Source organism: Watersipora subatra, chromosome 10 (genome assembly GCF_963576615.1).
Source record: "Watersipora subatra chromosome 10, tzWatSuba1.1, whole genome shotgun sequence".
Classification (NCBI taxonomy): Eukaryota; Metazoa; Bryozoa; class Gymnolaemata; order Cheilostomatida; family Watersiporidae; genus Watersipora; species Watersipora subatra.
In genome coordinates, this window is record NC_088717.1 from 9,229,724 (window position 1) to 9,243,619 (window position 13,896).

Genomic DNA, 13,896 nt, shown 5'->3' on the forward strand with positions numbered 1-13,896 from the left:
ATCCGTAAAAGTAAGGCTCAGATTGCTTCACAACCTTGACCACAGCAAATGGTTTTTATGGGTGAAGCGGTGAATTTTCTTTGCCAATGCCAAAACCTTAATGAAGAATGCTATGACCTATCCTGCACTTGAGATAACACGATGCCTAATCAACATTTGCTTGCATTTATGTCCGGAACATATGGCTGACTCAGATTGGGACAGCCCACGACAAGTTACAAAGAAAACTCCTCTTCAGTTTTTGAAAGGCTCTCCGTTCTTCATTCCCAGACTCACTTTTATCTTTTTTTGTCAACTGATACAGAGACCATGTTGTAGTAGCAAAGCTTAGAACTACTGCAAAAAGTGTCCTACTATACCCAAAAAGCCTAGCAGCTGCATGAGCCCTTTCAGTGTCAACCATTTCATACAAGCCTTGCTTTGTCAAGGTCAGTAATGTTATTTTAATGACTTGCTTGTAATTAGTTTCAATTTTAGTCTGGCTAATTTCAGTCACTGAACTACCTTTTTAGTCCATGTAGGTGCATGTCATAATTATGAGTCATGACGCTTATGTCATCCAGGTAGAGCATCAGCGATTTCCAACGGAAGGTATACAACATGCGCTGCATCAATTTTTCGAGGGTGGCTGGCGCGACATTGAGTCCAAATAGCAAAACCTATTTCCAAAAACTGGACCTAGTAGCGAATGCTGATTGTTCTTGTGCAGTCGCATCCAAGAGGGCACCTGTCACTAGACACTGATTGGGTCAAGTGTGCAGGTGATTCTGCCACCAAAAGAGCAAAAAATATTTTACCAGTTCAAGAAAAATATGCTGAAATTTTGTCCGACAAGTCTACTTTATTTCTGGACTTTCAGGGCTCTACTTTTTAAAAAACACTACCGGGAAGCTCCAAGCATATCTAGAGTTTTTGACGGCTCCTTATCTGCATAGGTACTGAACTCGCCATTCATTCTCAGTTTCTGTGTTCGATATGATCCTGTGTGAAGGCTGCTGTATAGACAGGGCACTTTCTTTCAGATGAATGGAGTGCTCTACTTTGGGGTTTGTCTCATATTTCTGTTTTGGTTGGGAGTGTGCTTTGATAGTGCATCGACAGCCTAGCCATGCAGTCACTCGGCTTGTCTGAGTTCTGCACACTTTTTCTTGGCTGCCATGAACAGGTCCTTTAGGTGAGCTGGAATCTCTGACATTAGTAATTTCAAAATCTGTGTTGCAAGACTCGAGTCAGAAATTGCTGGTTCGTTATTAACCTAATGCATTTTTACTCCAATGTCAGAGCTTACCGTGACCTGTGTCAGGTATTTACGATTTAATTTGGGGGCCGCTCCTACCTGGTAGTCATGCAGACAATCTTTTAACTGCCGAGATAAGCAGTAGGCTTTGGTAGGAAATTAAAATGGAACATCTATTGCTGACCAGACCGGCACCATTGTGTATGTCACCACCTGCACTCTGCTAAGAAACAGCTGCCCATTTTTATCTGTACAAGTCAGGGGTAAATCATCGATGGAAACTTTGGGCTGCAAAAAACAAAAGCACATTACTGTGCCACCAAGAAAAGCATTCTTAAGATGGCATCTTGGCTGATGTGACTCATTGCATAAACCATTAATTTTCAGTCTCTACAACCCCAAGATGTATGGGTGGACAAATAATTTTACCAAAGGGTAGGTGGGTCCAATTGGGCATGACTGTCAATTTCCATTGTGACTGTCGCTCTATTGAGCAAGTCTCATGCTGTCTGAAAGAATCTGTAGAACACTTGCTTTCTCATCAATTGTGGGGTACACCTGGTGTCAATCTGGAACTGGAGTGACCACCCTTCTAGCTTTCCGAAAAAAAGAGTTTGTAGAGTAGAGTCAGTTTAATGCCCTTACCTTGATCAGTTTGATACTATTCTTGCTTTGAGAAGCAAGATTTTTGGATCGGAAACTCCTGAAACTGCTAAAACAGTTTTCTGAGATATTTGGGAAGTTTGAACGGAGGCAAAAGGCCAAGTAGACTTTGGCGTTTTAGGCAAGTTTTCACTGTGCCTGGACCAATTTTTTGGACTTGTTTCTGAGTGCATTCTTGGCGATCTCGCTTGGTGCAACTGGCTTCACAGAAGCATGATTTCTTGACTGTGCCACGCTCTAGTTATTCAGAAAACATATTTTCTATGGCCTTGGAGTAATTTTGGAGAGCCAAGTCAATAGGCGCTTTCATCGCCATCTTGTCTGTTGTGGCCCAAGCAGATATTTCTCATGTTGTCTCTCTATTATTATTTGAGTCTTTTTATATTAGAGTTTTTTGCCAGGGTGTCACCAACTCTGCTGTCTTTGCATCAGAGTGCAGTAGTAGTTGGCACTACTGTTTTTGCGGACGCATCTCTGAACTTTGCACTCTCAGCATCACAGGGGTTTCTTTTTTGTGGCCATTTTTAGTTCTGTGTTTCCTTTGCTGTAGTTGTCAAACCTGCTTTGTCAGCTGCTTTGCCAGCTGGCTGATAGTATGGAGCTTCACTACTGCAGCTCTCTCCACCTGTTTTCATTCTATTGGTCTAAAGGGCCAATGACTGACATTCCTCAGGTTTGACTTTGGAAAACTTGGTGCCAGCTCACACTTCATTGTTTAATGTGGTTCATAGCGCTGCCAATAAATATCTATAAAGGTGAAATTTGCTGAAAATTCAGCAAAACTGTTTTTAACCATGTTTGCTAAGTAGGGGGATGGGGCGGTGTGATTTCGCAGGCTACTCAAATTTGCTGATAAACTTGACAAGCAAGTTTTTACAAGGTATGGGCTGTGGCTTTCCTCAAAGTGCTCATTTTGCACTGACTCTGCATGAAGAAAGACCAAAATCAAGCTCAAAAGACGTAAAAAATGACTGGCTTTCACTTGGTTGACATTAACATAGTTTACTACCTCTTTTTGCAGGTTGTCCTGAAGGTAAAACAGACTGGCTGCTTTTGTTCATTCACTTGTTTCTGTCACTTCCTAGATTTTGCTGATGAAGTACTCCATGTCTCCTGAGCCGAAATACTGATGTTATTTTGACTAATGAAATAGGGCAAGAGCAAAGACAGTATCATCATTGCTTCCAGCACCTCAGACAAGTGCTCAGTACTTATTTCCACGCTGTTAGCGCGTCTGATGGCCATTTTTCTGTCAAACCAAACAGACTATATCTCAGATCCTCTAAGGCAGGCTGCTATTTTTGCTCTTCTTGAACTACCTCTTGATCACGGAAAGCTGGAGATGCCTTTCGGCAGCTACAGCTCTTTGTGATCAAGAGGTGGTGTTGTCTTGATGCACATGTTTTCTTTAAAGTTCTTTTTATACTACCACTAGGGTAGCCTGGATTACAGCATGTAGTGGTACTGTGCTTTTTGCTGAGTCGAGACTCGCGATCCTACTGCTGCCACCAGTGTAAAGAAACTGATGAGTTCCTTTACTTGCTCCACAAGGAAACAAGCCGCATGAATGCAAAGCAGTAGATGTATAAAATTTTTAGCAAGTTTATATTTTTCAGCAGATACATAACAATACAGCGGAAAATTCAATAAGTGTATAAGTAACTGCACAGGAGGAACCTTTTATGCGCTCTACTTTTGAGCACTTCTACAGCGTTTTTTTATAGCTTTTGCCATTGGCTTGGCTCAACTCCCCAGTAACATGGTCGACATGGCAGCTGGCTATTGGCTGACCAAAAAATATTACAGAAGGGTGGCGTCATCTGCCCAGTTGAGGCTCAGCCCTGTTGTAGCGTTGATCACCTCTGAGTCGTCATTCATCTCTAAGCCGCCTATGGTTTTGGCAATCGGTAACCACGCTAAGTACTTGAAGTTTTAAGAACTAGCATATCATACTAAAATGTGAGCTACTCGTGCAAGGAGAAAACTAAAGTTTAATAATAACTGAGTTCATGTGATAGAATGGTTACAATAAAATATATTTTCTATTAAAAGTATTGTATACAAACAGAGGTGTGATGCCCCTGAAGCTACATGCATGTAACTTTTATTGCTTTTCATGTAATAATCATTTAAACTTTAATATCTAAATAAAACTTTGAAAGTGTGCACAAAGGATGTTACCTTTGTCTAAAAAATGATTTGTACTTACGGTTTTTCAGTCTCAGGAGTGACAGTCACTAAGTTGGGTTTTACGGAGGTTTTGACTAGAGGTACTGAAGGTGACTGATAAGATGCTGAAGACCTCTCTAATTGCATTTGCTTTGCTGTTATTGCTAGATGCGGAGTTGTTATGTTATTGCTAGTACCACCAGATGGGCTAGTTGAGGGTTGAGTAACAGATTGAGCTTTGGCAGTTGTTGGATCTTGCAATGCACCGCTTGAATTAGATGGGATGCTGCTTGTAGTAGTAACCTGAATTGTAGTTTTAGCAATTTCAAGAGACCGGCTATTTGCTTTTTTAGTTGCTGGATGTGGATTCACATTACTTGAAGTAAATGAGATGGCATCAGTGGTAGTGCTTTGAACATTAGTCATATTACTTGTAGCAGTCAGAATATTACTTTTAGTAGTTGTTGGATCTAGAGACACATTGCCTAAATTAGATCGGATGACATTAGTAGTAGTAGCTTTAACCATAGTCATAGCATTTTGAGTAGACAAAACATTAGATTTAGTAGTTGCTGAACCTAGGATCATTGTGCCTGAAGCAACTTGAATGGCACCTGTAGTATTAACTTGAGCTGTCGTGTTTGCATTTAATGTTGACAAAGTATTGGCTTTGGTAGTTGCTGGACCTTGAGTCATTGTGCCTGAAGCAACTTGAATGGCACCTGTAGTATTAAATTGAGCTGTCGAGTTTGCATTAGAAGTTGACAAAGTATCAGCTTTGGTAGTTGCTGGACCTTGAGTCATTGTGCTTGAAGCAAGTTGAATGGCACCTGTAGTATTAACTGGAGCTGTCGTGTTTGCATTAGAAGTTGACAAAGTATTAGCTTTGGTAGTTGCTGGACGTCGAGTCATTGTGCTTGAAGCAAGTTGAATTGCACCTGTAGTATTAACTTGAGCTGTCGTATTTGCATTAAACGTTGACAAGGTAATAGCTTTTGTAGCTGGTAGACCTTGAGTCATTGTGTTTGAAGCATATTGGAGAGTACCTTTATTATTAACCTGAACTGTCGTTTTTGCAATAGAAGTAGACAAAGTATTAGCTTTTGTAGCTGCTGGACCTTGAGTCATTGTGTTTGAAGCAGATTGGAGAGCACCTGTGGTAGTACCTTGAATCGTAGTCAATGTGCTTAGACGACTGGAGCCCAAATCATCTATAAACATTGGAAAATCATATGCGTCTATCGGATTTTAGTATGACATCAAAATATTGCTTGATTTAACTTCATTTTCAGTTTTTTCTACCCGGTTAAACTGTTACACTTAAAGCTTTTACTTGCTGATGAAAATTGAAGACTTGAAGGAATATTTTGCATGAGAGAAATAGCATCGAAATTAGAATGATTATACATTAATCAGCTGTTTAAGCAATGAGAGGGTTATGATTCAAAGATGTACTGCTGTTTCAGTAAAATAAATGTAGTACCGCAATATGAAACAGTGAAATGTTGTGCTTACCACCTGTATCAGAACTTCATTTACAAATGTTTGTCTTTCAACCTAGGTATAAAACAAACTAAAATAATTATTTTGGGTAAGAACCACAAAAATATGCTCCGGTTATTGTACACTGCAAAAATTTCCAAGCTGGTGGCTGTCTCGCGAAATGTTTGAATAACTATGTGCTTGCCTATATTCTCACATTTAGATTGGTTAACTTTTTTATCAAAAAAACAGCTTCAAGTTATGCGCTATTTGTACTCACCACTTAAACCAGAGAGTGAGTTAGATCTTCCAATCAGTATCAGCGAAGCGTTGTATCTCATGAGAACTGTCGGTGTCGATATGTTACAATTACTGATATGTTGACCTCCACCTGACCTTGAGCATATTGAACTGACCTGACCATTAAGATCAATCACCCTCAATACACTATTTATATTATCTACGGCTAATAGTGTGTCGTTGTTCAGCATTATTAAATCAGTCAATCTACCGAACTTAGCACTTTGTAAAGCCCCATCCACATAGCCAGATGAAGAACCAGCTGTAACTGTAGCCATGTGTAAAGCAGCTGGGTCCATCTGTAAAACCTGTGTTTCGGTAATCATAAGTAAAACATTATTTTGAAGATCAGCCAACATTGATACTATATATAACTGAAGTTCAATGTGGTGAACATATCCGTTGATAGTGTTTAGATTCATAATAGCGATGTAGGGGATGCCGTACTGGCTAATATAAAATACTACTCCGTCAAACGTTGTTGAAGTAGCTGGGTCATGAAAAGAACAGGTAGAGAGATTGCCATTACCAAACTTAAATTTTCCTGGAGTTCCAGCGAATAGAGAGGACTCTTGAGAAGTTCTGTCAACTCTTCTTAACACATGATTGTAGGTGTCCGAAAGTAACAGAGAAGAATTGGTGAGGTGATAGATGCTGTATATACCTCTGAATTTTGCTTGGCTAGAATTTCCTTCCCTGTAGCCTGATACGTTGAGTCCAATTATTAATGTTACGTTTTGCTGATCGAGATCCATTGTAAACAGCTGGTTAAAAGTGGAGAAGAGAATGTTACCAGAGATATACTGGTCATGGACAAGGGTGTGAATAAAACCGGAGTCATTTAAAATTGTAAACAGGTTCTTGAAAGCAAATCTGCAAAATAGATTTGTTGGAGCTCATTAGTAGATTATCATGAGTAAAAGAGTATAAATATTACATTTCATTGTAAACATCTTTATATCAGCTGCTGCATTTGAAAGCCAAAGTTTAATGCATCATCTACTTTGCATTTCTCAAATATCTTGAGCACGATATATTTTTTTTTCTATAGGCTTGAGTCAATGAGTAAACTCACTTTTCCCTTTGATAAAAAAGTTTCCATTTCTAAGCTCAAAGAACTTATATTTTAAATAAAAAACTTTATTTATCTCTTCATTTTTCCTACGTCCACACTCCGAATGATTTTCTACCATATCTTTCCAATTTTCCCTACTCATTTTCTTTTCTTCATCCCCTTTTTTTTCTACCTCCTTTCCCTTTATTTATCCGCTCTCCTCCCTTCTCTTTAATTACTCACTTCCTATCTCCCCATTTCCCCATTGCCTCTCCCCCTCTCCTCATCTATTTCTCCACTTCCTCTCTACGTTTTTATCCCACCTCCTTTCTCCTTACCCTCTTTCTTTCCCTAGTTTTTTGCTTTTCTTTATCTTCCTTAATTCTGTCCTATGTCGGTAAAACTAGGTACAAGACCAAATTTCAGTTTTTCTGCACCGCCGCTCCAGAGTCTTCAATCCACTGAGCTAATTTTCAAAACAGACATGTATTACAAAACAAAGAATGTTGATATTTGTTTTGATTGATCAAAGTGAAGCCTAATCCTTAATAATTCCATTAAACTAGTTATGCAAGCAAAATATTGAGTAATTACACCAGGTATTCTGCTGGAATAACCAGCTAGCAAGAGTTATAGACTTATGAATGCAGTTATGCAATGCATGCAGCCATGTTTTCTGCTGGTAAAACTAGTTAAAAGGTTTGCGAAAGTTCACGTCATCTAAAAATAAAAACAATATTTGTGTTAAATAAAAAACTTTATTTATCTCTTCATTTTTCCTACGTCCACTCTCTGATTGTTTTTCTACCATCTCTCTCCCCTTTTCCCTACTCATTTTCTTTTCTTTATCCCCTTTTTTTTCTACCTCTTCTCCCTTTATCTATCTGCTCTCCTTTCCTCCCTTGATTTCCTCACTTCCTATTTCTTTATTTCCCCATCGTCTCTCCCCCTCTCCTCATCTATTTCTCCACCTCCTCTCTACCTTTTATCCCACCTCCTTTTTCCCTTCTCCCTATTTTCCCTACTTACTTTTCTTTACCATATCTTCCTTAATTACTCTCCTGTTTTCAAAATAAAAAGAGAACATTGATAACACTGAATATGAACTTTGCAGAAAATAATTACAGAAAATGCAGAATTTCTTCAAAAACTAAAAGTACACCTAACTCATTTAAGCAATTTCTTCAAAATTGGCTCACGCCTTCAAAAGGAAAAAGAAAGACCAACTTATAAAACTATGAAAATAAGTTTTGATATTTTAACAGCCTTCCGCATGCTACATTATAGTTTCACAAAAGATAACTTTAAAACTTCGAAAATGAATAAACCAGCAAACATCGGAAGAGCTTTGGCTAAAATGAAAAAGTCTGACGTACTTTCGAATGGGTAAAACAATAAAAATATGGCTATGCATGCAGAATCAAAATGCAGCCTCACATATATTTATATGACTAAAATATTTTCCATTACTTTTAGTATTTTATGTGGTCCTTACACCACTTTGGTCGCCATATTAGTTTAAGTTGAAACACATTAATTGTCAAAGTAAAATTGCGTTACTTTGAATCTATGTACATGTAAGTGCATCAGAAGACCAAAGCTCCCTGATCATGTTTTGAATTTTGTATCTGAACAAGTGACACAATTTACGCGCAAAATGCGTTTTAAAAATATTATTTACGACAATGAGCCATTTAGGCAAATTGCATTAACTTGTTGGCTTTCAGATCATCGCAGTAGGTCTAATTGTTTAATGTAAAATAGGATCAAATTTGCTTATACACAAATTTTAAAATTGGTAGCGGCTTAACATATAATTATGTATCTATAATATATATACATGTACAATGTATACAATATTTATATATATATACACATAAATATATATATATTGTATATGTATATAATTAAACTCTAGTAATGATAAGCTTGCCTTCTGGTGGATTTGAACTCACAAAATTTCCGATCTCATGTCTTAACCAATCATCTTACCACAAGTCTACAAAGACTTTCAAGAATCCATACCCCGGTATACTGTTTTCCTTGTTTACTGTATACCCTTTTCTAGGTTTCACATGCTCAAAGTGCACTATTTAGCATTAATATTATTGTCTTTTGCATAAGGTTGTTTTAAAAAAAAATTTTTAAATTTACTTTTCATGGTTATTACCTAGTTTTTATTTTGTAATTTTTAAAAGTGCAGTTTAAATGTCAAAAGTGCTATTTCATATCTGTTTTCATTTTGCTAAGTTCTAAATCTGTAAAGGCCAAATTTATAAACAATTGTTGTATCTCGAGCAGGAAAAGCCATAAATTTTTTTCTCCATTCGGTCAGACAACGTACAAGACATAAACAGTGTAATATCTCATTTTTAAGTGTGCACCAGTATCGAGAGGTACCAGTCATAGAGTTATCTCCCTCTAGAGTAATAACAGTGCATTCAACAACACGAGCGTTTCCGGTGCCAACAAGAAGCGTTTAGACCACGCCCTTTTATTGTGCTAGTCAATCACAGTGATTGACAGAATGATAACATCAGCCATGAGAATGATCATGAATTTCCACAGTTAAGATACTAATTATTGCTCATATTAAAGAAATGATGATTATAGTTTATTACTCTAATATATGCTCATTATTTAAAGCAATTCAATACTTAAATGACTTGTAGAGGCACTGAATAGATAGTGTTAAGTGAGTTAATGCAATCAGTTACTCATACCCTAGGACACTTATGTATTCGCGGCATCTAACTTTCGCGTTTTTGTGGTGTCATCCTCTCGCGAAAGTTTCATGTGCGAAACTAAACTATCATAACAAACGAGCGAAAAAGCGAAACTAAATAGCTTTGTTCAATGATACTGTAGAATGGAATTTTATACCGACATTTGTTTTAACGTTTTTAACAACCACTATAGCATCGTTAAAATATAAACCAACAAAATAATTTGACTGTCAAAATTTATTAAGTTATTATTTTGCAATTAATTATGATTATTTTCCCATTAAGAATGACTTATAATGATACAAATTTGATGTCAATGCACACGAATTAGTAGATTGTCGTTTGCTGGGGACATCAATCAATGCAGTGAGCACCGCGTGTTGAAAGAAAATAAGACACATGCACTGACACTCGCAGTACTACAAAAGCAGCATGGCTTTGGAAAGGTTTAGATTCTCCACTGACACTTCTTTAATAACTTGTAATTTTTTGAGATTGGTTTTGTTTTAAGTGATGTGACTGACGAGACGTTTTTCAATTAAAATAGGCAAAACATGACTGCGGTTAAAACGCTCAGAAAAAGACATCTCTTTATTTTGAGCGTTTTAACAAAGATCAATTTTGCGGATTGTATTTTAAGTTCATTAGGGGGCTTTTACGTTTTTGATGGGACATGGCCAAGCGGGTGTTTGATAAAACTTAATTTTCTGCAAACCTTTATAAAAGTTGTTAACAAAAATATTTTGCCTCTCATGATGATAATAATGATGCCTAAGAACTACTAGAAGTTTATGTTTGTCTCTATGGCTTGGAATGAAGTGATATTCCACAGCGATAAAAACCGCGTCCATGGCCGTTGGGCAAATAACTTTTCGAATAAATGATGTTGAAGTCGAGTTATCTGAAGGAATTTATCATTGCGTTGGAACTGACAAAACAAATCCGTCTGAGTTGACCTTGTGTTTGAGATGAAATGTTACATTTTATCTGAGGGTGAGTTATCCGAGTTGGACTGCACTTACCGTAAAAAATTCCCAAAGAGTTGGGGCGGCTCAGCCGGCCAGCTAGCTGCCCCAGTGAAAACGGGCCTGTTGATAGTCCAAAAAACAAATGGCAGCAAGCGATCAAATTGCATTATCGACCTGGCCCACACCATTCTACCTGCGGTTCACAATTACAAACTAGTCGCAAATTGAAATTTTTTTTTATTAGTGAGCTGAACCTGAGGAATCTAATTATGTTTGTTCCACTGCATTTATTTTCACATCACTATAATTATTTTCGCACTCATCAGAGCTCCGAAATTAAGTTGCTCCGAAATTCTACTCTGCGAGCTACTCACGAAACTAAATACTAGCGAAATATAAGTGTCCTAGGGTAGATAAGATAGATAAGTGATACTGGGATTTTATTACATTGGTGTGATGGAAAGCTAATCAACTGCCATCAACTGGAAGTATTGACATTGTATGGTGATAAAGTGATTAATTGACACCACAGTCCACAAACAGCCTGTGCACGTAATATTAGATTTCAATACATATCAATCAAATACATAGACTAGCTTGAAACAAAGATGTCCACTAGTTAGTGGACATCCTTGCTTGAGGTAAACAAGCAAAAGGTTTGAAAGTTACAGTGGCAAATGTTGTTATATGTTAAATAAAAATAATTTATACTTGTTTATACTAAATTATAATTATTAAAAACATTAAATAGGCTTTTTTATGACTTTACCCTAGCACATTTATGTCATCGCGTCATATAACTTTCACATTTTCACGGAGTCACCCTCTCACGAAATTTTCATGAGCAAAACTAAACTATCATAACGAACGAGCGAAAACGCAAAATTAAATAGCTCTGTTCATTGCAGGCCTGTATTCACTGGTTGCAAGTTGGGGCGGCTAATGTTAGGCGACTAGTTATGAACACCTGGGGGTTGAAAAGGGGGTGATGTAGGCCCCCAAAAGGTTTCTCTTATGTAGGGCCTCAGCCGGGCCTCTTATGTGAAGTTTTAAATAATTTTATTGGAAAGTATCAACATTTTTCTATTTTTTGAGATTTGTTTTGTTTTAGGTGATGTTACTGGCGAGACATTTTAAAATTAAAATAGGCAAAACTGGTAAGCAGTTAAAACGCTCAGAAAAAAGACATATTTTTCTTTTAAGCGTTTTAACAAAGATAAATTTTGCCGATTTTATTTTAAGTTCATTAAGTGGGACATTGTTGCTAGAAAGTTGAGGGAACCAATGGTGCTTTTCTGAAATTTGTTTAAAATGGTATTTGATAAACTTTTTTAATAATAAATTTAATTATTATATTTTTGGTCATTGATTAAATCGAATCGCCATTGGTTTCCTTAACAAAAAAGTTCATGAGTAATTGCCTTCCTTTTTTGCTATTTTTGATAACATTCTGTCAAAACGTCTTCCATGTTAGGAGTCCAGAATTCTCGAAAAAAAATGGAAAAAAACATGAAAAAAAAACGTGAAATCCTCTTAACCCACAAGTGAACTTAAAACGTGACATGCCATTGCGGGCTATAAACACAGTGCTGTCAGAAATTATGAGACCACTGCTGGTACCATTTTAATTCATTCATTTGCCACATATTGTACATCATTAGATGCAGAAATTTCTCCTTATTCTAGTAAAGTAAATCAGGAGTCTTTCATTCTTCTTTTACAGCATTGGTGATAGAATTAGTGTCATCAAGTTATCTCTTCAGTGTCCGACCACATAGCTTGTTAGTGGTAAAACGTGATGTCATCACTATGTGTTGTGCATTCTGTAATCTCACAAAGTCAAATAGTTTGGCATAAAAAAATAAAAAATGAATAAAATAATAAAATGAATAAAAACTAAAATATTTTTTTGTTTTTTTATTCATATCAGTTGCATATGCCTTTCGATTGAGATAAAAAATAAGTATGAATTGTTATGTGATGGAAATCTGCTTCATATTAATCAGTAGAAAATTCTGCATCTAATGGTATATGGTTTATAATAGTTTTTTTGTAAAACTAAGTCAGCAAATCATTGCTACCACCAATTGTCTCTTAAAATGTGAGGTGGTCTCATAATTTCTGACAGCACTGTACTTGAGATCTAATATTGGTCCCATATCAGTCACGACGGAAAGGACCGAGAGGTCATTGATAGTCCAAGAAACAAATAGCAGCAAGCGATCAAATTGAATTATTGATCTCGCCCACAGATTTATACTTGCGGTTTACAAATACAAACTAGTCCCCAATTAATTTTTTTTTACTTGGGAACTGGACCTGAGGAATCTAATTAGTTTGTTCCACTGCATTTATTTTCACATCACTATATTTTCGCACTCATCAGAGCTGCGAAATTAAGTAGCAGCAAAATTTTACTCTGTGTGCTACTCACGAAACTAAATACTATCGAAATATAAGTGTCCTAGGGTATTTATTTAATACTTTTTTATTGTAACCATAGCTTAACATATTATATTTAGCCATTACTTGCTAATTATTTCACATTTACATTTAAAGACCTTTGCAATTTCATTTTTCTTCCTTATTTATTTTAACATAACACTTCTTTCATTATATGAAATTTGAAAGTTGCAATTGTTTGAAAAATCATGAAAACCTTTACAGTTGTTTTCTTTTTCCTCTGAATTCATTTGAACAGCTTAAAAATATTTTCTCACGATATGAAGTTTAAAAATTAGAATGGCAAAAGTTATATAAAATAAATTTTTCGACGAAAGACTTTTTTATTACTCTCGGGCAACGCCAGAAAGTGCAACTCATAGTTGATGGCAGTCAATTAGCTTCCCATCACACCCTTGTAATACATCCTCAATATGACTATCTATCTTATCTATGAGTAACTGATTGCATTAACTCACTTACTTAACAGTTGCTATTCAGTGCATTGGCAAGACATGTAGGTATTGAGTTGCTTTAAATAATAAGCATATATTATATTAATAAACTATAATCATAAATTCTTTAATATGAGCATAAATTACTATCTTAATTGCAGAAATTCATGATCCTTGTTTAACCATTCTCATGGCTTATGTTATTATTCTGGTCAATCGCTATGATTGACTAGCACAAAAAAAGCGTGGCCTAACTGCTCCTTGTTGGCACCGGAAACGCTCATGTTGTTATCACTCTAGGGAAAGATAACTCTCTTGTACCAGTACCATCACATTGAAAGTTTTGATTAATAGTTTCTGGTGCATCAGTAACTTTTTTTATACACACACTTGAAAGCAC

At 36.4% G+C, this 13,896-nt stretch overlaps 1 protein-coding gene across 1 annotated transcript; it reads right to left on the minus strand.

Annotated features, from left to right (window-relative positions):
- Positions 1–4,105: 4,105 nt before the first annotated feature.
- Positions 4,106–4,981, minus strand: LOC137406750 (uncharacterized). Its single transcript, XM_068093362.1, has one exon. The coding sequence runs from the start codon at positions 4,979–4,981 to the stop codon at positions 4,106–4,108; it is 876 nt and encodes a 291-aa protein (XP_067949463.1).
- Between the last annotated feature and the right edge of the window lie 8,915 nt (positions 4,982–13,896).